The sequence below is a fragment of the Amaranthus tricolor genome, chromosome 6 (assembly GCF_026212465.1).
Source record: "Amaranthus tricolor cultivar Red isolate AtriRed21 chromosome 6, ASM2621246v1, whole genome shotgun sequence".
NCBI classification, from domain to species: Eukaryota; Viridiplantae; Streptophyta; class Magnoliopsida; order Caryophyllales; family Amaranthaceae; genus Amaranthus; species Amaranthus tricolor.
Genome location: NC_080052.1, coordinates 22,415,621 through 22,440,918, shown reverse-complemented (window position 1 = coordinate 22,440,918; position 25,298 = coordinate 22,415,621). Strand labels below are relative to the sequence as shown.

The window sequence follows — 25,298 nt, the reverse complement described above, 5'->3', positions numbered from 1 at the left end:
TGAAAATAAATCAATTATTATTTATTCCTAAATACTTGATTACAAAAAAGTTTTGAAAATGGTTTCTAAGCAATAGGTGTATTTGTAGTGAACCAATCTAATGTTAATTTATTAATGACAAGTTTTCCTTTTATATTCCACGGATGCATTTCTATTTTATGATTATACATTGAACTTATATTATCATCTCATTTATATTTGTCTCATTTCCTCATAAAGTATAGCTATTTACTTTATTTTCATTGAATTGCACAAAAATTATACTTGCAATAAACCTTATAGGACAAAGAGAATTTTTCGTTTTTGTTATAAAGGTGTGACCTATTTACGTGTACATGAACCAATATGTGCAACTATTTATATTATATTGTCTCATAACTCATACTTTGATATAGTGGTCGAAAGTTTTTTCTTTTACCTTTATAACAGTTTGACAAATGTTTACCCTCTTGCATGTAGATGATTATCTTAAAATGAATATTGTTTGACTTTTATATAATTCATAAATTTTGACATTCGTTTGTAAACTATCTTAAAATGTATAGTCTTGTAAAATCTTATTAATTTGATTTTAATATATATTTTTAATAAATTAACTTTTAAAATGTGAATTGGCATGTGTATTTTAAAGTGTATCCTTCAAAAACAACAGAGAATAGTATGTATCTAACTAAATCATGCATATGACAACCTATATTAAATCCTAATTAAATAGATAATGTTAGTTGTGGAAGTTCTTGTGCTATTTATTTGAAAAATAAATTGATTGACTAATTCTATTAACATGATAAATAAATATATAAAAAAAAAAAAAAAAAAAAAAAAAAAAACTATTTTATGTTTTGTGTTGAGAAACATGTAAAGTTTAATCTTTAAACTTTAAATCTCTTGAAGATGTATTCAAATGTTGTTAAGTCATAAATATTCAAAGTTTTCTCAAATTCAACAACTTTAAAACTTAGTAATTTGTGATGTTGGATTTCAATGCTATGAAATTAGCTAATTTGATATAAAAATCTTAAGTTAAAAAAAAAAAAAAGAATGGCAATACAACGAGCTCAAAGATTAAAATCTTCGGTTCTTATTTTCTTCAAGTTCATAAAAATTGCTTAATCTTTTGTTATTTATATTTGTTCTATGAGTTTAAATTTTGAAACATAACTTTTTTTATGAAAGAATTTTGTTTTATAGATATGCAAACAAGCATAAAAATGTGATACACTTTTTTTTATGTGTTCTTATTGATATTAATAATATTTATATTAAGACGAAGTAGACTAAATTAAGAATGCAATATAATTTAAGAGTAGTTGATGAATATTGTCAAAAGTCAAATAAGAGAACTATGCTGAATATGAGGTAGTACAAATTTTTTCAAAATATACTAGAAAAATTAATATTTGAACATAGCTGAAATAAAAAATCGAATAAATTGATAACCCAACTCAAAGTCGAGTCCGATAATCAGATTTTGAAGTGATTTGACTTCGAACTATATAGCATTCGAATTAGATTATTTTGTTGGATAGAGTCATGAATAGGATTAGAGGTTTTCATCCGGGTCATTGGGTTGATTTCGGGTTGATGCTTCATGTCGGTTTGAAATTGGATTTGTGTCCATATTATTTTCAACATAATTGTAAACCATTTTTAAAGTAGTGTCAAATCAATTTTGGTTATAAGGTCAGATAAATTTTGGATCACCGGGTCTATTTTGACAAATCCATAACCCTAAACAATGGGGTGGGCAAGGCGTCACTATTTTACCCCCAAAATGTTTAAACCCTAAATACGCAGTCTCTCACAACTGACGCCCTCGTCTCTCCTAATTCCCATTAACAAAACCTTAAACCCTCTCCCTTCTTCTCCCTTTCCTCTTCTCTTAATCCTCCATAGCCAATATCCATGGCAGATCTTCAAACCTTCCCTACAAAACCTCGTCTAAAACCCACCTCCAAACAACCCAATAGATCCCCTGAATCCAAGTATTGGAAATCTTTCAAAACCCACCAAATTTCTGGCCTTGTTTCTTCAATTACCTCCATTAATTTTTCCCCTCTTTCTCCACACCATTTCGCAGCTACCTATGGTGCTTCTCTCTCTTTTTTCAACCCACATCACCCTTTCACCCCTACGGAACCTCTTTCCACTATCCACTCCTTCAAAGACACCTCGTTTTCTGCATCATTTCGCTCCGATGGCAAACTCCTTGCTGCAGGTTGTCAGTCTGGAACCATCCACGTTTTTGAGGCTAAAACCCGAAATAATCTTCGACAATTGAAAGGACATACTCGTCCTGTAAGGTTAGTTCAATACCCACGAAATGATCTTTTGCATTTATTTTCTGCTTCGGATGATTCTATAGTTAAGTACTGGGATGTTGCTACTGAAACTTCTTTGAATAATTTAATGGGTCACAAAGATTATGTTAGAAGTGGATCCCCTTCTCCTGTTGATGATAATTTGTTTGTTACTGGGTCATATGATCACACTGTAAGGGTTTGGGATATTAGGGGTTTCGCTTCAGGTTCAAATTCATCAGCCATGGTGATAAACCATGGAAAACCTGTGGAAGACGTTCAATATTTACCCTCTGGTGGGTTGATTGCCACTGCTGGAGGGAATGTGGTGAAGATTTGGGATGTAATTGGAGGTGGGAGATGTTTGTATACTTTAGAAACTCATAATAAGACTGTTACATCAATTTGTGTTGGTAAAATGGGGAAAGATAGTGGGGATGAATCTGATCAATACCGTCTTTTGAGTGTTTCTTTAGATGGGTATTTCAAAGTTTTTGATTATTCAAAGCTGAAAGTTACATTTTCAATGAGGTTTCCTGCACCTTTGTTGTCAGTAGGGTTTTCCCCAGATTGTTCGACACGAGTAATTGGAACCTCAAATGGGATTATATACATGGGGAAAAGGAAGGAGAAAATCGACGAAAAACCTAGTATTGATCAAGGGTTTTTAGGATTTCAGTACAGGGATGAACCTAAGAGGGTTTTAAAGCCATCGTCTTTTAGGTATTTTCATCGCGGGCAGAGTGAAAAACCGAAAGGGGGTGAGTATTTGATATTAAAGCCAAAGAAAGTTAAATTAGCTGAGCATGATAAGCTATTAAAGAAGTTTAGGCACAAAGATGCTTTTGTAGCTGTTCTTCAGAGGAAGAACCCGGAAAATGTGGTTGCTGTAATGGAAGAATTGATAGCAAGGAAGAAATTGTTCAAATGTGTGTCGAATTTGGATGTCGGGGAGCTTGAGATGTTGTTGGGGTTCTTGCAAAAGTATACTACTCTTCCTAGGTATGCTGGTTTGTTGATGCCATTTGCTAGTAAGGTTATTCAGATGCAAGCTGAGGAACTTCGATCTAATGATAAACTTAAGTCCCAAATTAGGAATTTGAAACGGTCGATTCAGGAAGAGTTGAGGATACAACAATCATTGCTGGAAATACAGGGAATAATTTCTCCCTTGATGAGAATTGCAGGGAGGAGATAGAACAACCTGCTGTAATGGCTTTGAATGTAGTTCTAGTCTAAGATAGACTTAAGCACAAGTTTGCTTCATTTTTGCTCTCTACTTCTTTAAGACTATAACTAAGAATTGAGGTTATACTTTATATTCAAGGTATCATCTTTTGCTCCAGTTACTTTTTGATTTTCAACATTAAGTAAAAAATCATTGTTTGTACTTGCAGTGTGTTTATCTAGTTGTTATATATTAAGGTTTTGACATCGTTTTTGTTTGAGTAACATTGTTCGTATTTTGAATGCTATGAGAGCAACATCTTTTCAGTTCTTGTTGCAATAGGAGTCATAATGTAAAAACAAGGCTTCATTGCATCTCATCGGCCGTGTTGTAAAGGATTTCAAAATAAACGAGATGATATTCCCTGCTTTGTAAGGTGTAAAAAAAACCGCGTTTAAAGCCGTATCAAGGGATATCTTATGGTTTTGACTGATATTTAGGCGTTACGATAACCACATCACTCCTGTTACCGCATCATTGCTTTGTTACCATTATCGTGACCATTATTGCATTTTTAAACTATGATTGGAGTATTGGTTTTGCATGGAATTAATTGGTGATTTTGAAGAGTAAATTTGGTTAGAAAGATTTAGAATTTAGATTGATATTATAAGAATGTTGTCTAGATTTCTCTGAATTTGGGGATGGGGTGATGGGCATTAGCTGTAATGTTTTTAGTAAATGTTGCTAGAATAAAAAGAAATTTCTAGGTGTAAAATATGTGGCTGGCAATATTAGCCTATGCCCAGAAGTTCCTAAGGAGTCCACTAGCTATTAACATAGTTCTAGCCATTTCATATAATATTTGGTTCTTTCTCTCGACCGCTCCTAGTTGTTGAGAAATTGTGGCTTAAATCGTGTTCCTTGTTATAGTCTCCGAGCTTGTGCTTTTCGAATTCTAGACCATGATCAAACCTCATGTGAACGAGTTGGTTTCGAAAAGATTTTTAAACTCTGGAAGTAAAGGATAGAAACTCATCAAACATCTCATCCTTGGTTCTTAGGAACATGGTCCATGACTCCATGTGTATCTACTACTGAAATGATCTACTATCAGTCTATGACCATGTAGTAGCAAGGGACAAGGCTATTTGACCTTACTATTAATGGCAGTTTATTGAAATTCCTTAGTATCATATCTATGCATTCATTATTAGACTTTGTTGATCTTTTAAATTATAGAGTTGGCTGGGGTTGGTTGAGAGAAGAGAAATGTTAAGTGAGTATTGAACTTAAGGCTTTGCTTGGAGAAAGCTCGTTGTAATTGAGACAAGACTTAATTCTTAACTTTGTTGGCTTTTACTACTGAACAAAATGTATAAATTAGCGTATGCTCTAGTAATTAACCCCATGCTTGAACCTAATTGTTGGAAAGAAACCCTCACTTTCAAGTTTTCAACCTCACCCCACCATATACAAGAGGCAATTAGGAATTTAGGATGACTTTCTTTGAAGAAAGAAGGTTGAAACAAATTTTTCTAATTAATTACCTATAAACAAAAAAAAAAATACTAGTAAAATAAACTAAATTAAAATCACAAAATTTTCATCATATCAAATCCTACCATATAAGCATGATTTGTTAACTTTATAAATTAACTTTATTCATTAATACTTTCTCACATTGAAAAGTGGTGAGAAGAGTACAACCAAAGCCAATAAAATAAAAGGTCGTGATCATGCTCAAAATATGTTAGAAATAAAACAGATGGTTTTGCAAGCAATTAGGACACATTAAAAAGACTTGTGACAATAGGACTTGTGATATTTGTTTTTTTTTTAATTTTTTTTATTTTTATGATTATGATTTAAATTGTCATGCATTAAGGTTTTCACATAAACATTTTTCTTCAATTGTAAGTTATTACAAACTAATCTTAGTCGAATCAATCTTATTAAAAAAAATCTTAGTCATCTTTTTATCCTACTCAATCATCAGCTTAAGCATATACTCAAGCATCTGAATTAACTTAATACTAGTTGGTTGCTAGGTCATTAGGAAAAATGAGTGACAATTAATTGGATGTAATTTTTTGAAGGAAACATATAATTTGATGAACAATTATGGCTAGGCTATGTTTGTCATTATTTTAATTTAACCCAAGCATTAAAACTTATCAAAAGGAATTGGAATATTGGATATATGAACAAGCAACAAATACCACCATATTGATGGGTATGAATATGAAAAGTCTTATCTGTCATAGATAGTGTGAAGATGGTGCCTCACCTCATACCCATTCGACCCATTTTATAACCTACTCATACCACTAAATTCATACTCATACTTACTCCAACCAAAATAAACGCGGATCAAAATGAACGCGGTGTACTAAATTCGTAATAATTTACAAACCCGTAACAAAGTAGCATGTACTTATAGTGATTTCAACGAAGTTGTTAGAACGATAGTATCAAGATTGATTTTTTTAAAAGTGGCCAACAAAATTTCATTTGTTGGGACGATGGTTTCAAGATTGATTTTTTAAAAGTGGCCAACAAAATTTCATGTGTAAAAATGAAAACAACCAAACTCGATGAAGCCATTCATAATTCACAAAAGTGACGGGTCATAGTGTAGTTGCTAATGGTTTAACAATGTTATTCCCTTTGTCTTTATGAGTTTGTCAATCTTTTTTATTATTGTTATTCCTCAAGCTTTTTAACTTGCAACATTTCTATCTTAAATAGTGTTATTAATATATTTTTTTAATTCTTTTTCACACATATTCTTTTTTTCCTCTCACTTTTAATCTTATTAAGGGGATAAAGAAGTAAAATATCACTATTCAGTAAAGTTGCAGTTTAAGTAATATTTAGTAGTGCAAATAGGTATTTCAAAACCTAACTAGTGTTCTATTTTAGTCTTACATTTTGTATTGAACATGTTGGTATCACTTTTCGGTTCAATGCTAACCCCACTTGATAATGGGATACCTAATTGATATAGGTAAATAAAATTATAAAGCGTAAATGTTGACACCATAATGGCCAATTGATATTTAATAATAATAATGAAAGTTATTAATAGTACCCCTGAATTTTGGCAATTTATCAATGGTACCCTAATTTTTTTATTATCAATGGTACTCTCCTAATATTGAGCGTCTTAGAACTATAACTTTTTTTTTTACTTTTTCCCGTCCAATATCGTCCAAAAATGTTAACTTCTTTTTTCTTTTTCTTGTATTTTTCAATTTAAAACATAAAAGAAAGTTGACAGTTTTGGACGATTTTGAACGGAAAAAGTTTATAGTTACGGTTGTAAGACGCTCAATAATACAAGGGTACTATTGTTGATAAAAAAAACTTAGGGGTACCATTAATAAAGTGTCAAAACTCAGGGGTACCATTGATAATTTCACATATAATAATAATGATGATGATGATAATAATAATAATAATAATAATAATATTGTTATGGTATGATTTGATTACTGTGGTCTTTTCTAATATGGTGTTTTTGGTGTAATCTGGTCTCATTTGAAACTTTATAATCTGAGCTTATCAGGTTTGGTCTGGTTGAATATGATTCTAATAAGAATAAAAAATAGGAAAAATTATCGTAAATAATATAATTTTTTGTTAATTTTCCTACAACTATTGATTAACCATGAATAATACCAACTTAGAGGGGTACTTTTTCCTAGAATAATACTAACTTTAGTTTTTTAACTAATATACCAATTTTTTTGTCTTATAATCACCTATAGTTTGATTTTTAATATGTTAAGGATTTTCTAGGCAAATACCCTTTTAAGTTGGTATTATTTATGGTTAATTAATAATTTGTGTTATTATAGGAAAATTAACAAAAATTTGTATTATTTACGTAATTTTTCCTAAAAAATAAGTCAAATAAAAAAGTTGAAGAGAAGATGCTCTTAAATAATTTACAACTATCCATATAACTACCTTATGCCGAGCTTACTTTATTGCTCCCTTCTATCTAACCTACTAACTCTATTTACCTTTTTCATTTGATGAGACAACATTTCAACCCTAATATACCTGATTGTGGATAATAAATAAGGAAAAAAAACCCTATGATGTTAGTAATTTAAAAATTTGCAGCACGTCTTGTTCGAGACCATCTTACCATGAGAAAGGTTTATACAATTAGCCTAATTAACATTTTATAATAATAATAAAGTAAATTAAAGGAAAAATTATCATAATAATAAATTTTTTGTTAATTTTTCTACAATAATACCAACTATTGATTAACCATGAATAATATCTATCAACTTAGAGGGGTATTTTTCTAGAATAATACCAACTTTAGTTTATTAACTAATTTACCAATTTTTTGTCTGATAATCACCTTTAGTTTGATTTTCTACATGTTAGGGATTTTATAGGAAAACAACACTTTAAGTTGGTATTTTTCATGGTTAATCAATAGTTGATATTATTATAGAGAAATTAATAAAATATTATATTATTCACGATAATATTTCTTAAATAGATAATTTTTGAAATTAAATATTAAGTGAGTCCATATTAACTCGTGTCATAGAATTTGTCAAAAATTTGTCGAATAACTTTCGGAGTCACACAAGCAGTTTTGGACGTTGTTGAGCACCCATCAGGGTTTTTGTAGTCCATAATTTAAATAGCCCCCTTTCTCCTCTTTTGCATCTTCTCTTGCACAGTTGCACTCTCTCCTCCCAAAAGAGAGAGAAAGTATCCAAACCCTTTTTTTTTTTATTTCTTTTTAAAATTCTCTCTATTTATCCATCTCTTATCTTTAGATTCGTTGTTTATCGAATCGCCATTAAAATTCACCATACTTACGTCTCAATCGCGTTTTGAGAAAGCTATCCGAGTTATGCAGGCTGAACAAACCCTAATTAGTCTAAGACCTGGTGGTGGAGCTAATCGAGGCCATCGATTTGTCGGACCACGATTTGATTCTTCTTCTGCTTCTTCTACTACTTCTGAAAACTCTTTTCTTCGTCCTCATGGCGGCGTATCTTCGTCTTTCTCTCTTAAGGTCTAGATCTGTGCTTTTTCATTGTTTTTCTGATATTCGTTTTGTTTACGATCTAGATTATTGTGTTTTTATCTGGATTGTTTGGAATTTGTAAAATATGGAGCCTATTTCGTGTATAAAGGTGTATTTAATGCGTTTGATTGCTGGACTTCTTGATATTTGGGCTCTGCTTTTATGGGGAAGATACAATTGCTGTCTTTGATTATTGGTTGTTCACCAGTATATTGTTTGGAAATCTTAGAAGTATACGTAAGAAAGATTAAAGTTTCACTGAATAGAGTTATGTTTCATTAGTCATTGAGTTTAATGTAGTTGAAGTGAACGTCCTAATTCTTGGCTGGGTACTTAAGATGTGTTCCTTGCGGTAAATATGGACGAAAAGTTATATGTAAGTTTTTAGGTGAGCTTTGAATTAGTTTTATCTAGCTCATAAAGACACTTACAAACAATTATGACAATCCAATTATACCAATCCTTGAGTATCTTTGTTTGCTAAATTGCGTTGTTGCTGTATCCAATTGAGTAATGCTTGTGGTCAGTGGTGTGGATATATTAAGTTGATTCGAAAAAGATAAAATCAAAGCCATCTTTAAAGTTAATGTTGCATTTTTCTTAAACTAAAATTTTCATTATGTTTATCAAACAACCTAAAACAACCTAACAACCCAATGAAATCAAATAATAACTATGAACGTTTGAATAATAACAAACTATAAACTTCTTTGATTTTTTGACTATTACTGGTAAAAGCCTAAATTTGTCAATGTACTTATTGAATAATACTCCCTTCAATTCTTTTAAGTTGTCCCATTTGCTTTTTGTTACCATTTATCAATCCCTTTTAATTTGCATTTTATTCTTATTCCATAAGTTAAAATATAGTCAAGAATGGTTTTTTTTATTCGTCTCAAATGCAAGGATTATTTATATCAAACTTTTCATATTTTTATTTTTTAAGAGTTAAAATATTACCTCAACAAGTGTGAAAGCAAATGGGATAAATTGGACGGAGTAGAAGATCAGAATAGTAAAAGATGATTGAGGTATAAAAGACGACTGAGGTATCTAGGTCTTTGCAAACAGGCTTAGGTGCAGATTCTTTTTATATAATACCTAGTTAATTTTTTAAAAATATCTTAATACTAATAATTTAAATAGTGACACACCAGTCATTTTACCTTTTGTTATTTTCTGAGTAGAAAAAATTGAAAAACTTTCTTTATGCCTTTATCCCTATGTGTAAGTGTAGTAGTACTATTTTGTAATTTTTTTTAACATAATGGAAAAATGTTAAAAGTTGAGTGGGATCAAATATTCCATTTATTTAGTACTAATTGCATCTGCCAGTGCTTGTGGAGCTTTGGCTTCTGAATTGATGGGGCTGTTTTTTTATGTGTGTGTATGAATATATGCGACTTATTAATTATTAAAAGATGTTTTTTGCCACAATTTCTTTAATTTGGGTATTCTCCTTGTAGTTTGGGGATGCTCGGTTTGAGAACCGTGAGCGTGTTTACTACACTCGGGACCAGCTGTTGCACTTCAGAGAGGTAATTATTAGTTTTATTTTATGATCTACATGTACTTATGTCTGTTTATGTTATAGCTATGATTTGGAATTATCATTAATTTAATTATTTAACATAGATTTTGAGCTATTTGAAACCGTATATTTCCTTATATATGAAATTACTATCTCAGTTGTTGATTATTGTGAAGAGTTTGGTACTGATTAAATCATACTTCAAAACGCATACTAATGATTATTTGAATATTCATTTAGATATTGATTGAAGGTAGATTTACTTTGGTGTGCATGTTGTTCTTATTAATAGGAGTTTTGGGATGTGACGAAGGTGAATATTTTATTACTGAACAATTGTTATTTTCTTATTCATCATCTCATGAACACTTTTGGTAATTTTACAAAGGCGGCTGTGGTCCCAGAGGATATTCTAAAAGTGAAATGGGACATAAATTCTGAATTACTCCCTGAGGAGCAGAGTTGGAATCGGGCTGAAACCAATGTAAGTGTTAGCTGTGCTGTGTACTTGGGAATTCACGGTCCTTGCTTGTTTTATGTTTCTATGTTGTTTGTCACTGATCATCATTTGCTTATAATGTGTGATCGAACATCAGACTGAGCATATTAGTGTTCTTCTCATGTTGATTTAATGATTGTCTACTTTTCAGTCTTCAAGTCAGCCACAAGGTCGTTATTCTGAGCCTGATCATCGGGATTGGCGTAGCCGCTCTGCGCAGGTCTCTGCCCTTTCTGAGGAGAGATCTTGGGAGTCTATTAAAGACAGAGAGTTTGTCAATAGGGGCCAGGAATCTAGTCGCCAGGACCAACTGAGCTCACAATTGTCAAGGGCACAAATTTCTCTAAATCAAGGGGTAACTTCTCTGATATAATTTTTTTGTTCTAGTTGACTTCTAAACATTAAGTCTTATTTATATGTTTTTTGCCTTCAATTTATTTTGTTTACTTGCTACCTTGCTTTTGACTTTCTTATTTTGCATCACTTTTAATTTTAATTTTACCATTGATTTTACACCCTTTTATGTTTTTTTTAGTAATTGTCCCACTCTCCTTATAAAACTCATCCACAAACTTATACTCTCTTTTCTCTTTAACTGTTCATTTCTATCATCCATTTGTTCTTTGTCTCATTCTTCAACCTAATTTATCTTTCCACAAAATTTCACCAATTTTGCACCAGCAAAATGAGAGGGAAGGGAAGGAGTGAGTATATCTTTTAACTATTTTTTTTGCATTTTCCAATAAATTTTTTTCTTAGTATTACTATGTTGGGGCTTGCCTTAATTAGTAAGTTATTAAAGGGCCTTATATCTTATGAAAAGTGGATTATTTGGGGTAACCTATCATGGTGGGGGTATTGTGGTTTATGTTTCCCATCCATTCTTAAAGAAAGTTATATCCGCTTTCTCTAGATGCTTTTTAAAATTTAATCATTGGCTATTTAATGACTGTGCTATTTATATCTTGGATGTTGCACATTCCATTGCCCACTTTGAGCATGATTAACTGTTTATATAGTATTTACTAAACTAGTAGTGTCAGTTCTTGGAACTTGAGTATTTGTAATTTGAACCAATTTGTTGTAAGTCCAATAAAATAGAACCAACTGTCTTTTCTTGTTGAATCTTGCTCAATAACGAATTTAAATTTATAACCCATGAACATTGGGCTGTATTTGGCTTTGAAGAGTTTGATCCTTACTTTTGGAGCATCTCAAGGTTTTGCTGTTTTGGAAATTCTAATTTACTTTGTATGTTACATTACATACTGATAGTTTTAGATTTTGCATTTGGGTTGTGTTAGTGGTCAGTGACACTAAATTCTGTATGACTAATGGTAGATATTTATCTTAACTAATCATTTTTTGTACTGATGGATAAGATGTGATTAGCATTAGTTTGTTCGTTTTGAAATTGAGAAAAGTAATTTCACTCTGGCTTTGTAGGGTTATTTATGGTTTCTTTTACATGTAGGGCCCTACTCCTTTTCTGATTAAAGCTGAGGTGCCATGGTCGGTGAGAAGAGGCAGTCTCTCTGAGAATGATCGTGTGCTGAAGACTGTGAAAGGGTAATTCATCTTTCTGTCCAATCTTCGTGGGAGACTTACTTCAAATTGTAACTGTAGGGCTTCTAAACTTCTGGTCTTTTAGTATTTACTGTTGGTGAGGACATGTGATTCTGAAAGTGTTTGAATCAACTGATGACTAAGATTATAAGGAAAAATAAACACAAATAATTTGCTTGCAAAAGCTTTTTTGTAAATGCATCCGTGTGCTGCTTTTGTTATCCTTTGAATTCATAGATGAGTTTAAAAATAATGTTACAGGAGATCATTAACGACAGTTTTCTGCTGTGTTTTTCTGTTATTTTCCACTGGCAAGAGACGTGGAAATATGACAGACATTTTATCCTGGATTTCTGTGTATTAATTTGAATTTGTTTGACATGCAGTATTCTCAATAAGCTTACACCTGAGAAGTATGAACTTCTCAAGGGTCAACTAATTGACTCTGGTATCACATCAGCTGAGATCCTAAAGGTTGTTTTCTCTCTTTGTGTCAAGTGAGTTTGGTTTTGGGCCTTTCTTGCTCACTGAAATATGTTCTTTTGCCTTTCCAGGGTGTTATCTCTTTGATTTTTGACAAAGCTGTCCTTGAACCTACGTTCTGCCCTATGTATGCTCAGTTATGTTCTGATTTGAATGATAAACTTCCTCCATTCCCAGCAGAAGAAGCTGGAGGTAAAGAAATCACTTTCAAGCGTGTTCTTCTGAACAATTCTCAAGAGGCATTTGAAGGTGCTGAAAAACTTAGAGCTGAATTAAGGCAGATGACAAGCCTTGATCAAGAAGCTGAACGCCGTGATAAAGAAAGGATGCTTAAGCTACGTACTCTTGGGAACATGAAGCTCATTGGTGAACTTTTAAAGCAGAAAATGGTACCTGAAAAAATAGTCCATCATATTGTACAGGTAATACAATCTTGCTGGTATCCCCTGCCTTCTGAAGTGCTGATACTTTGAGCTTAACTCTGATGTTACATTGGTCACAATGAAGGAGCTATTAGGTCCTGACAGTAAAAGCTGCCCTGAAGAGGAGAATGTTGAGGCCATTTGTCAGTTCTTCAACACTATTGGTAAGCAGCTTGATGAGAACCCCAGATCACGCAATATAAATGATGCTTATATGAGTCGGTTGAAGGAATGGAGCTCAAACAGTCAACTTGCCCCTCGTGTGCGGTTCATGGTTCGCAATGTACTTGATATGCGGACCAACAAATGGGTTCCTAGGCGTGAAGAGGTTTGAATTTTGCCATTTTAACTTTTTGGTGAGCTATTTGGATGATGATTCATTATTATGTGCTCCTAATTTATTTTCTGCTGTAATCATTAGGTTAAAGCCAAAACCATTAATGAAATTCACACCGAGGCAGAGAAAATTCTAGGTCTGCGTCCTGGTGCAACAGCAAGCATTAGGAATTCTCGTGGTATGCTTTCCACACAAGGGAACTTGAGTCCTGGAGGATTTCCCGGTAATTGTCCTGGCACTGGGGGTATGATGCCTGGGATGCCTGGTTCGCGTAAGATGCCTGGAATGCCGGGAATGGACAATGACAATTGGGAATTTCCTAGAAGCAGGTCAATGCCAAAGGGGGTTGATGTGAATGCTGCCTCTGCGGGAGAACGCTTTCAGTCATCATATATTGGCATAGCAGCACAGCTCAACCCAAAGCTCTTACCTCAGGGAAGTGGTGGTATCATTAGCGGTAAGACTAGTGCACTTCTTCAAGAAAGTGGGCCACCCGCTCGTCAATCAAGCTTCGGATCAGGTATGGGGCCCATAGCGCAAATTCCGAAGGCCAAGCCAATTTCAACTCCTCAATTGGCGGCCCCCATTGAGAGATCTGCCCCTGCTGCTACTACTACTAATATAAAGTCCAAGGAACTTAAGAGAAAGACAATCTCTCTCCTCGAGGAATACTTTAACGTCAGGATGTTAGACGAAGCATTGCAATGTGTTGAGGATCTGAAATCACCTTCTAATTACAGCGAAGTTGTGAGGGAAGCTATTAATCTGGGGTTGGAAAAAAACCCGCCGTGTTTAGATCCAGTTGCAAAGCTCTTAGAGTACATGTTCTCGAAAAAGGTTTTCACTGCCAGAGATATAAGCTCTGGTTGCTTGCTCTATGGTGAAATGATTGATGACATTGCTATTGACCTTCCCAAGGCTCCCAATAACTTCGGTGAGATATTGGGCCAGCTGATTTTGTGCGGGGGATTGAATTTCAATGCGGTGAAGGAAGTCCTGCAAAAGGTTGAAGATGAAATTTTCAGGAAACTTATATTTGATAACACAGTAAAGGTGGTCGGACCACATGTTTTGGAATCCCAGTCTGCGGATGTCGAAGCCTGCAAGGCACTTCTCTGAAGCTCTGTTAGTCCTTTCTCCTTTACAGTGAGTACTTGAAATTCAACATAGTCAGTATCCCAATGATCATCGGACTTTTACCTTATGCTTTGTGTTTCCACACTTCCGCTGTCGAAGGCAGCACTCTTGTACTAGTATAAACTAAATTGGAGCTGTGAGGATCAGGTTGAGCTTTTTTGTAATCGATTTTGTATATTTTGTCCAAAGGACCAACGTCATACTTGTAGGATTTCTCTTTTCTTGATTTTTTAATGTTAATTTTGGGCATTATTTTTTGAGTTAGATGCTTAAACATAAAGCCATGGATTTTGATGTCAGTCATGGCTGGCTAACATGTATTGTTTGCGTTTTTGATGATTCTCCATTGGTTAAGGACTCCGCGTATTTTTTTTGTAACGAACTAATAACTTTCAGAATGATATACCGTCTCTATATGAGCAAAGCTACTATACCTCTTTATGGCTTGAGCAGGCCTGTAATTTTGTGCATAGAAACTTTTTTATGTTCTAAGAACCTTTAATGTTAGATAGATTTTTGTTTATCCTAGCAACTACATCTCTTGAAACTCTTAGCATGCTCTGTGGTTGCAGCTGTGATCGATACCCAACAATAGCGATGGGCATGGCTTGAACTCCAAGGGTTTGGGCTGACCTGACCTTTGAGGGTTTAGAGTTTAGACTATATGGGTCTCGGTTGGATTTGGATCTCTAATCTGTGATATTAATATTCAAATTTGGATTTGGGTTCACGGTTTTGAGACTCGGACCTGGCTCAGATCCAATATATAGCATTTTGACATTTATTTTAAAAAATGATAAAAAATACCTAAAAAACACTAAATGTTCAATCACAAGCGCCTTTCAATTCAGCTGAAAAACCTATTTCCCTTGATACTTCCCCTCAAATTCTTTGCTACCCCTCTCGTCCTTATTCTTTTTGTCCATTGAATTTGCAGCAACTTTTAGTTTGGTCCGTTCTATTTTATTTGTATTATTTCTAAAATTAGACAATTATGATATCTCAGATTTAGCTTTAAAAAGGATTGATAAACTACTCATCAACAAGGTGTATCTTCTTTTTATGGGAGCTCACTTGCTAACACAGTTAAGCGTACTTGGTGGGGAGCAATCTTAGTATGGGTGACCTTTTGGGAAGTTTAGGTGCGCATGAGTAAGGCTAAAGTGCGCTGAAAAAATTTGCATTGGTTTGTGGGGCTAGTGTACAATCTCCATGAGTAGTCACCAACAGTCTGTTGAACCGAGGTGTTACAATAATGGCTTATTATTTTCTTTTAATCTCATTTTTACATTTTAAATCTTTTTTAATTTCATCCACACAATTTATTCTCACCTTTAATTTTTTATTTTCTTAAATTACCTTATTTCTCTTTTAGGCAAATAAATTACCTTATTTCTCTTTTAGGCAAATCTAATGGGACAAATGAGCATTTATCTTCTGTTAGGCCCCTTTTCTCAAATCTCAAACAACAAGCAGGCTTTCAGTAGTTTGTCTTCTAACCATTTTTTTTACCATAATCATGATGAAATCCTGTATTTAGTGGTTTTTTAGCCTTTGGTATAAATTTCAAGTTGAATAATTTTTCCTGTAAATTTGTAATGGTGATTTCTTATTAGTATAATTATTGTGTTTATATCTGGGATATGAATATAGAGATTGTCAGCTTTGTATTTGCATATTATGACTTTATTTCGTACAAATGGAAATGCTCTACAAATCTAAAATCTGTATTTAGGGATTGTTTTGTGAATTTGTTTCATATTCATATTTGGACCCTAGACCTGATTTTGACCTGTCAGACCCTATAAAACTCTCCATTAATTTAGTTTCGAATTTGAGTCTACTTGTAAAAATAGGATTTGAATTTGGGTTTAGTTAGACTCGATCAAAATTCGACGCATGTCTATCTATGTTATCTATGTTAACACGATGAGTAATCTACAAATCGTTGGAGGATTAAAAAAATTAAGCAGCAACAACTACGACCTTGCTAACAATTCCTCTAATGCCCTGCATCCCCATCCATCTACATACGCAGCCCAACTTTCCAATAGTACCCGACCGCCCGGGTATAGGGCTGCACAGTCGGGCGATTTTGTTCAAAATCCAAATATGATTTTCCGCTTTCTTTCCTTTTCTCCATCCTTCTCGATATGTTCTTCAAAATCTTGTAGTCTTCAAAATCTCTATCATTACATTGTAATTGTTGTAGTGTGGGTTTCATTTGTGCATTTCAAGTTTTCTTCAAGTGTTCAAGAATTTTGGATTCCTTCTTTGTAGGGATTTATCACCCTCCATTAGTAAGGTTTTGACATCTTGCAAATTTCATGTTTAGTGTGTATATTTGAGCTTTTAAAAGTTTATGTAAAGAAAAAACAATATGGAACTCTATGTAAATAACTCACTATTTTGGAAAGGTTTTTTCCAATGTAATTCAATATCTAAAGACACATCAGAAGAATAACAACCATTTATGGACATTAATCGACAAAAAAAGAAGCAAGAAAACACGAAAGAGCATACCCGCTGCGAAGTTGCACCCCAGTTTTGTTCTTGTGTTTTCTTCACACCTTGTAACTTCTTTGCTTTTCTACGTTTGTGAAAGTTGACATCATAGCATGAGATAATTTCCTATGTGTCATCTCCATAACTGTTGGAGTTTTTGGTGTGATTTTGAGTGCACTAATAGTGTATGATGAGGTTGATGGTGTGTGGAAGAGTATGTGTATGTATGATGATAATAGAGAGGTGTTTAAAGGGCTGCTCGACTGGAATACACTGTTGCTTGATTGAGTGAACCAGCTCGACCATTCCAGTGGCCTCCTAATCTGCTGCTTGACTAGGTTCATGCTCCGCTCGACCAACCTTTATATGGCTCGACCAGTCAAGCGAAGAGCAGCATGGGACTGTTCTGTTTAGCGATAAAAGGCTGTGGCCAATCTTTAGGGCTGAGCCCTTTCCTCCTTTACTCCCATATGCATACAAGTATAAATAGAAGTTTCAACACTCACTTGAAAAGATATTCTCAACCCTAGCCAAACACAAACCCTTTCTTCTCTCTTCTCCAAATGTAATACTTCTTTTTAAGAGTTTTTGAGAACTCTATTGTTTCTTCACATAATACAAGCAAGCTAACCACCACTGAGGATGTAGCCAACATTGGGGTGAACCTCGTAAATCTTGTGTCTTTGTCTTTTCTTTGTTTCTTATTGTTTCTCATTGCTAATTATTGAAGTGTTTGTTTCATTGCATTGAACACCCTTACCATTGGTCTTGGGTGATTCTTTGAGATAAAAATTGAAACTTTAGATCCTAGTGTGTTTTGTATTTCAATAACAATTTTCAGGAAAATATCATGCTTAGGCGGCTTATTGCGAAAGAATAAAGCTGACCGACAAACTTGAGATTTTAAAGTTTTTTTTATTGTCCACTTTTGAATTACTATTGTCTAGTAAAATCCATTTGAGTAACTTGCTTTCGTATGTTTATGTTGATTTGTCAATTTTCCAAAAATTTTCTTTTATTTAATAGCTATACTTACTTTATTACTTTCGCTAAGTGACTATTTTTATTTGTAAAATTTACTTGACTATATTTATTACCTTCACTACACCACAAAAGACATTTGCAATGAAAAACATAATCAAAGACAAATCGGATATTAAACCCAAACCCCACTTTTTCTACATTTAACTTAATTTTTTTTGACATAACTAACCCCGTAATAAGAATGCGTATACTAGACGACTGTCTTATTCAATTTGCTTATTTTTTATTTTAGAATGTCTTAATTAATTTACCCCAATTCTATTTTTAATATGATCCCATCACTTTTACGATTTATATATTTTCTTTCTTATTTTTAAATACTTCATTATTTTAACTCATTATACTCAATTTTTAAATCTGACGCCAAAATAAATAAAATAAAATGAATGAAACATACTAGTACACACAAGTGAATCTTCACACAAATTGAAGGAATGAGCAAAGAAAAGCCTAAGACATAACATGCATGGAGGAATAAAACACAACATTCTATAATTAAGGAGTATGTATCTTTACATAAATTTTGTGTGAATATCCAAGATGTAAAGTTTCAATATCAATCAAAAAATGTTAAAAATAGAAAGTGACTTTTGTACCTAAATATAGTATATATATACGTATTGCTAAATACAGTATATATATACGTATCCCCCATTCAAATAACATTTACATCATCTTTAATAGAAAAATGTAAAGGTGGTTCAATTGTAAGAGAAGCACTTATACGCATATCTTCCTTTTCAAGGTACCAACAATAGCTTTGAAATTCCGGAGAACTTACCATCACTTCAAAATCCAATAAGAAGAGTAATTCCAACTCCAATCTGTTTAGTTCTGAGTTGCTTACACCACCAACCTTTGCATAAAACGCATTGTTGAATTGCCTGTTTTTGTGGGGCAAAGCCAAAAAATAAAAGTTGAATAACTCGGAAAAATATAAAGTAATACTAACAATTTATAAACTAATAAATACAGAATCTCAAATGAGACCGTCTCTTGATGAGACTATCTCTATTGGGTTAACACTACATATACTTACTATCTTAAAGTGATCACTTATAACCTTAAATTGATCATTTATAATTTTAAATTGATCACTTTTTATAGTCTTAGGATGATCACTTATAACGTTAAAGTAATCACTTATAATGTTAAAGTGATAAAGATGAGCTAAATTCTGTTAGAGTATATAACAATTCTGGGGCCTCAACCATTAGCTTAAGTTTTTGGTTAAGTTAGTTCTTTGACATGATATCAGAAGCTAGCGTGACAAGCATGAGTTCAAACCTTAATCACTCCTCTTTTAAAGTGAAAAACTAAGCGCTAGGTGCATGTGTTGCATCCACACTTTTAGCCTAAAGGACTCTCGTGTGAGAGGGAGTGTTAGAGTAAAAAACATATCCTTGAGCCTAAACTATTAGTTTAAACTTTTAGTTAAGTTAGTTTCTTGACAATCTCATACAAGATTTGCTAATACATAAACAAAATATTTGCGGGGCCAAACTAAAAAATGCCTTAATACTATTAATACTGTTGCAATCTCTTAGAGACACGAAACAAGCATAAAACATAAAATTTTGAGATAGAGAGGGAATACTTACACATCATCAAGCATCTTAGAGGCAACCATAACACTTGTAAGTAGAAGCCTATGCACATTAATTTTGACAACAAGCAACTCAGGATGTCTATGAACCAACCTATCTATATAAACATATCCTACTACAAAACAAGAAGGACTACACTTTGTATATTTATATAATCTTTCCAAATACTTAACTATACTTATATTTGGGGCTCTTACTCCATTAAAAACCTTTAAATTAGTCCCTAATTCCCCTATTTGTCTAGGACCAATTACTTCCTTTAACATCTCATTTTGTACAATTGCATCATTTCTAGCCACTAAACGTTCCAAAATGGAAGCCAATATGAGTACTACCCTTGGTGTTTGTGCTTCGGATGGTTCCGGTGTCGCCGACTCCGAATGGCGGCGTGAAACCTTTTTTTCCGGTGGACTTAGATTAGTACCCAACATTGGTTTGTGAACAAAAAAGATTGGATGGTTTTATTTTTATTTTTATTTTTTGTTTTGGTTTTGGTTAATTGGGTCCCTTTTGATTTTGTTTTTAGTCAAGGGGCTTTGTTATTTGGTGGCTAAGGATTCTCTGTTGAGATTTTGTTATCCTTAATATGATCAAGTTATTTTGTGACATGTGTACTTTAATTTTTAGTGTCCTTATAAAAGTGGATGGCAAGTATTAAGACTATGTTGACTTGAATTGTTGCTGACTTGGCAATCCTTCCTTTTTGGAGTTCCAAGTGTATTCGTGTGCTGGATTGCTCATGTATCCTGACTCGTAAGAATCGTACCTCGTATCAAATTATAGGGTAAAGTTAAGTCGTGTTGTGATAAGTACCGTAAACTGTGTCGTGACATATTATATATGGCCACCCGACAAACGAGATCTAAGAATGGAAATTTTGTTATGCTGGGTTGCCAAATATCTATCGTGCTTTGTGTCAAGTTGTAACATCAACAATATTGTGTCGTGTCTTGCCTTAAATAAGTCGTACGTGCATAGGCAGCTCGTGTGCCAGCCGGACCCATTTCAATCTTTGGGAAATATAAGAATTGACCTTTCAACAAGGTCAATGTTTATTTTGTATGTGTTCTAGACTTCTTGTGCTACTTTCTGTTTTGTTGGAGTATCAAGAATGGTAGTTATCAGAATAAGATATGAAGAGCAAAAGGCTACTCTGATTTATTGTCTTTGGAATATCAAGTTATGAACAAGCTTTACATCCTACTAATAAGAGATGTAATTTGCATGCGTCATTAGAGTATCTACATACTTTTCTGCGTATTTTAATTTGTTTAACTTTTCATTAGTTGATCCTAATGAATTTATCTTGTTTCTATTTTTGAATATGACTTGTTATTTTTACTCTATATTCTCTTTCAATTCTAAATATCTTTCTACTTTAATTCAGTATATCTAATTTCTTAACTTTCGTGTCAAAAGTAAATGAACCTGTTTCTGCTAAGAAACTGTCGAATTTGTAAAGGAGACTTTAAGAAAGAAGTACCTTCGAATTAAGGGAAGCGAGATAATCTGACCGCCGCGAGTGGTGTACCTGCAACCACAAAGAAAGACTAAACCGGGGGCTAATGTCTCGAAAAGCCCTCCGATGCTTAAGTTAGACCGGAAAAGATAAGTAATAAGTGTAAGTATGAGTATGAGAGTAGAATTGCATAACCTCATTTATGTAGAAGAATGATCTATTTATAAGAGTTTCAATATAAGAATGGTAACTGCTGGATGGTTATTTCTATAGTGCTACCTTGAGAAGATTGTAACCATGGAATTGACATAGTAGGCAGCGGTTATCTGAGATAATGGGCGGTTACCCCTAGAAGTGTCTTTATTTAAGATGAAGGTGATAAAACTATTGTGCGATGCCTGACTAGGATAAGCATGCGATTTTGACCATTATAACATTGACTTTATAGGTTAATATTAACTTATACTTTTAACTCTTGACCCGTTGACCAAGTATATCTTGGGCATTTCGAGTATATGAGATTTCTAATCTCCAACATTGGCCCCACGCGTATAGGAGAAGAGAGGATGCTCCTTCCGAAAGATGATCTTGGCCTATATGCGGAAAAGACGTGATTGCCTGATTGGATTGTTTTTTATGGAGATCAATATGCCTTAACAAAGGGATTTTATCCTTTTGGACTTGCTATATGTCGGGCCTTCTATGTTATGGATTTAATGTGTCTCGGACTTTCTATGTCTCGGATAAGAAATGAGGACTTTGTTTGATTTTGGCCTCAACTCTCTGCTGGGCCAATAGGGGGCCCGACTTATTGAAGTCTAGGACCACTTATCAAGACTTGGCTTGATTTGGCTCCAACTCCTTTGTTGGGCCAATAAGAGGGTCTGACTTATAGAAGTCTCGGACTACTTATCAAGACTTGGCTTGATTTCGCTCAAACTCCTTTATTGGGCCAATAAGAGGGTCCGACTTATTGAAGTCTCGTACCACTTATCAAGACTTGGCTTGATTTGGCTCAAACTCCTTTGTTGGGGTAAGAAGCGGGTCCGACTTATAGAAGTCTCGGACCACTTATCAAGACTTGGTTTGATTTGGCCCCAACTCTTTTGTTGGGGTAAGAAGGGGGTCCGACTTATTGAAGTCTTGGACCACTTATCAAGACTTGGCTTGATTTGGCCCCAAATCCTTTGTTGGGCTAATAAAGGGGTCCGACTTATTGGAGTCTTGCACCACTTATCAAACTTGGCTTGATTTGGCACCAACTCCTTTGTTGGGCCAATACGGAGGTTCGACTTATTGAATTTTCGGACCACTTATCACGACTTGGCTTGATTAGGCCCTAACTCCTTTGTTGGGGGTAAAAAGGGGTCCGACTTATTGAAGTCTTGGAACACTTATCAAGACTTGGCTTGATTTCGCCCCAACTCATTTCTTGGGCCAATAAGAGGGTCCGATTTATTAAAGTCTCGGACCACTTATCAAGACTTGACTTGATTTAGCTCCAACTTCTTTGTTGGGCCAATAAGGGGGTCCGAGTTATTAAAGTCTCGGACCACTTATCAAGACTTGGCTTGATTTGGATCCAACTTCTTTGTTGGGTCAATAAGGGGGTTCGACTTATTGAAGTCTCGGACCACACTTGGCTTGATTTGGCCCCAACACTTTTGTTGGGGTAAAAAGGGGTCCAACTTATTGAAGTCTCGGAACACTTATCAAGACTTGGCTTGATTTGGCCCCAACTCCTTTGTTGGGCCAATAAGGGGTCCGACTTATTAAAGTCTTGAACCACTTATCAAGACATGGCTTAATTTCCCTCCAACTTCTTTGCTGGGGTAAAAAGGGGTCCGACTTATTGAAGTCTTGGAAAAATTATCAAGATTTGGTTTGATTTGGCCCCAACTCCTTTGTTGGGCCAATAAGGAGGTTCGACTTATTGAAGTCTCGGACCACTTATTAAGACTTGGCTTGATTTGACTCCAACTTCTTTATTGGGCCAATAAGGAGGTTCGACTTATTGAAGTCTCGAAACACTTATCAAGACTTGGCTTGATTTGGCCCCAACTCCTTTGTTGGGCCAATAAGGGGGTCTGACTTATTGAAGTCTCAAACCATTTATCAAGACTTAGCTTGGTTTGGCACCAGCTCCTTTGTTGGTGTAAAAAGGGGGTCCGACTTATTGAAGTCTCGGAGCATTTATCAAGACTTGGTTTGTTTTGGCTCCAACTTCTTTGCTGGGCCAGTAAGGGGGGTCCGACTTATTGAAGTCTTGAAACACTTATCAAGACTTGGCTTGATTTGGCCCCAACTGCTTTGTTGGGCCAATAAAAGGGTCCTAACTTATTAAAGTCTAGGACCAATTATTAAGACTTGACTTGATTTGGTTCCAACTTTTTTGTTGGGCCAATAAGGGGGTCCGACTTATTGAAGTCTCGGACCACTTATCAAGACTTGGCTTGATTTGGCCCCAACACCTTTGTTGGGGTAAAAAAGGGGTCCAACTTATTGAAGTCTCGGAACACTTATCAAGACTTGGTTTTATTTGGCTCCAACTTCTTTGTTGGGCCAGTAAGGGGGTCCGACTTATTGATGTCTCGGACCACTTATCAAGACTTGGCTTGATTTGGCTCCAACTTCTTTGTTGGGCCAATAAGGCGATCCGACTTATTAAAGTCTCCGACTACTTATCAAGACTTGGCTTAAGTTGACCCCAACTCCTTTGTTGGGCCAATAAGGGGGTCCGACTTATTGAAGTCTCAGACCACTTTATCAACACTTGGCTTGATTTGGCACCAACTCCTTTGTTGGGTAAAAAGGGGGTCCGACTTATTGAAGTCTTGGTGCACTTAACAAGTCTTGGTTTGATTTGGCTCCAACTTCTTTGTTGGGCCAGTAAGGGGATCCGACTTATTGATGTCTTGGATCACTTATCAAGACTTGATTTGATTTGGCTCCAACTCCTTTATTTGGGTAAAAAGGGGTCCGACTTATTGAAGTCTCGTACCACTGTCAGGTTTCACATTGAAGATGAACAGTGTTTGCCAGAGCATTTATGGTCTTATAAATGCTCACCTACCCAATCATTTTCAACACTTTTCAAAAATATTCTAGTGAGAGAAAATTCCAAGCAAATTCAACTTGAATTCTAATGAGTGAGGCTCTAATAGTTGGCGATTTTCTGACAGATTTCATACTTGGTTAATTTTATAACAGGTTTACCCTAAATTTTTTTTAATTTCTCATAAATTTCTTGAATTCTTGTTTATTCTTCAATTAGTTCTTGTTGATCTTCAATAAATTTCTTTTTTTAATAGCCTTTGATTTTTTAAATTTTCCCATATTCCCAATTTTGTTGTTTGATTGTACACGTCGCTTGGTGAAATGAGAACTTCTAGTATAGACCAATTGTGTAATGAAATGTCCCAACTTAACATAAATAAAGAGCCCGATAATAAATCTTTTAAAAAGAAGAGTGACGAATCTGATAAGTCGGATGATGATAGCCCTAGTTATCAAGTGAGTCTGCATTATAAATCAATTTCGAGCGATGACGAGTCTCATACCTCGCCCTTTTATCCCCTGGAAAAGTAAGTTCCTTTCCCTTGGGAAGTCTCTTTAGCGTTTTCCTCAGGACACTTGAGAATTGATCCTAAACTTTTTGAGGTGGTACATGTAGATAAAGAGAACATGACGGAACAAGAATGTTCACCAAGCCGAAAAAGCACAGAAAAGCCTCCTCCACACCCGTTTTACATTCCTGACGGTGGCCAGCTAAACTACTTCATTGATTTTCTGACTATAATTTTATTAGATAGTGATAGGAGGAGTATGGCGAGGAGATGGGGCTTACTGGATGGTTATGACGTTGTTAAAGCCGGACTATATGACACAGTTAGATATCCGCCTTCAGGTTGTATAGTAGTTTATGATCCAACTTTTAATTTAGACATAAGATTTTCCCTTACATCTATTCGCACGAGAAGTTTTGGAGTTTTTGAATATCACCGTTGTGGAATTATACCCAAACGCCTGGGGTTGTATATACTATTTCGTTCTTATAAGTAGAATTATGGAGTTAAAGCCTAGTCTAACAGCTTTTCGTCATATTTATCGGGCAAGACTATGCAATTCCCAGAACCATGGTGCTGGCTGGGTTACTTTTTCACATAGAAGGT

At 34.5% G+C, this 25,298-nt stretch overlaps 3 protein-coding genes and 1 non-coding gene across 4 annotated transcripts; 3 read left to right on the top strand and 1 right to left on the bottom strand.

Annotated features, from left to right (window-relative positions):
- The first annotated feature begins 1,776 nt into the window (after positions 1–1,776).
- On the top strand, positions 1,777–3,734 carry LOC130815374 (protein SLOW WALKER 1). The gene has a single exon (XM_057681826.1). The coding sequence runs from the start codon at positions 1,906–1,908 to the stop codon at positions 3,496–3,498; it is 1,593 nt and encodes a 530-aa protein (XP_057537809.1). The 5' UTR covers positions 1,777–1,905; the 3' UTR covers positions 3,499–3,734.
- Positions 3,735–8,029: 4,295 nt separating this feature from the next.
- LOC130814784 (eukaryotic translation initiation factor-like) lies at positions 8,030–14,763 on the top strand. The gene is made up of 9 exons (XM_057680986.1): positions 8,030–8,524; positions 10,003–10,074; positions 10,456–10,551; positions 10,718–10,921; positions 12,041–12,135; positions 12,519–12,606; positions 12,687–13,037; positions 13,123–13,365; positions 13,459–14,763. The coding sequence occupies exons 1-9, from the start codon at positions 8,360–8,362 to the stop codon at positions 14,491–14,493; spliced, it is 2,349 nt and encodes a 782-aa protein (XP_057536969.1). The 5' UTR covers positions 8,030–8,359; the 3' UTR covers positions 14,494–14,763.
- On the top strand, positions 8,868–8,975 carry LOC130816766 (small nucleolar RNA snoR103). The gene has a single exon (XR_009043305.1). It is a non-coding gene; the product is annotated as a small nucleolar RNA snoR103 (small nucleolar RNA).
- A 3,760-nt stretch (positions 14,764–18,523) lies between the features above and the next one.
- LOC130814785 (cyclin-U1-1-like) lies at positions 18,524–20,183 on the bottom strand. Its single transcript, XM_057680988.1, has 2 exons — positions 19,662–20,183; positions 18,524–18,944 (listed from the first exon to the last, which is right to left on the bottom strand). The coding sequence occupies exons 1-2, from the start codon at positions 20,096–20,098 to the stop codon at positions 18,716–18,718; spliced, it is 666 nt and encodes a 221-aa protein (XP_057536971.1). The 5' UTR covers positions 20,099–20,183; the 3' UTR covers positions 18,524–18,715.
- Positions 20,184–25,298: the final 5,115 nt, after the last annotated feature.

Coding starts and splice junctions, on each gene's coding strand:
- LOC130814784 (XM_057680986.1), top strand. CDS start 8,360: ATGCAGGCTGAACAAACCCTAATTAGTCTAAGACCTGGTGGTGGAGCT. Junction 10,075..10,455: donor AGCTGTTGCACTTCAGAGAG/GTAATTATTAGT, acceptor AATTTTACAAAG/GCGGCTGTGGTCCCAGAGGA. Junction 13,366..13,458: donor GGGTTCCTAGGCGTGAAGAG/GTTTGAATTTTG, acceptor TGTAATCATTAG/GTTAAAGCCAAAACCATTAA.
- LOC130815374 (XM_057681826.1), top strand. CDS start 1,906: ATGGCAGATCTTCAAACCTTCCCTACAAAACCTCGTCTAAAACCCACC.
- LOC130814785 (XM_057680988.1), bottom strand. CDS start 20,098: ATGTTGGGTACTAATCTAAGTCCACCGGAAAAAAAGGTTTCACGCCGC. Junction 18,945..19,661: donor TCTAAGATGCTTGATGATGT/GTAAGTATTCCC, acceptor CCACAAAAACAG/GCAATTCAACAATGCGTTTT.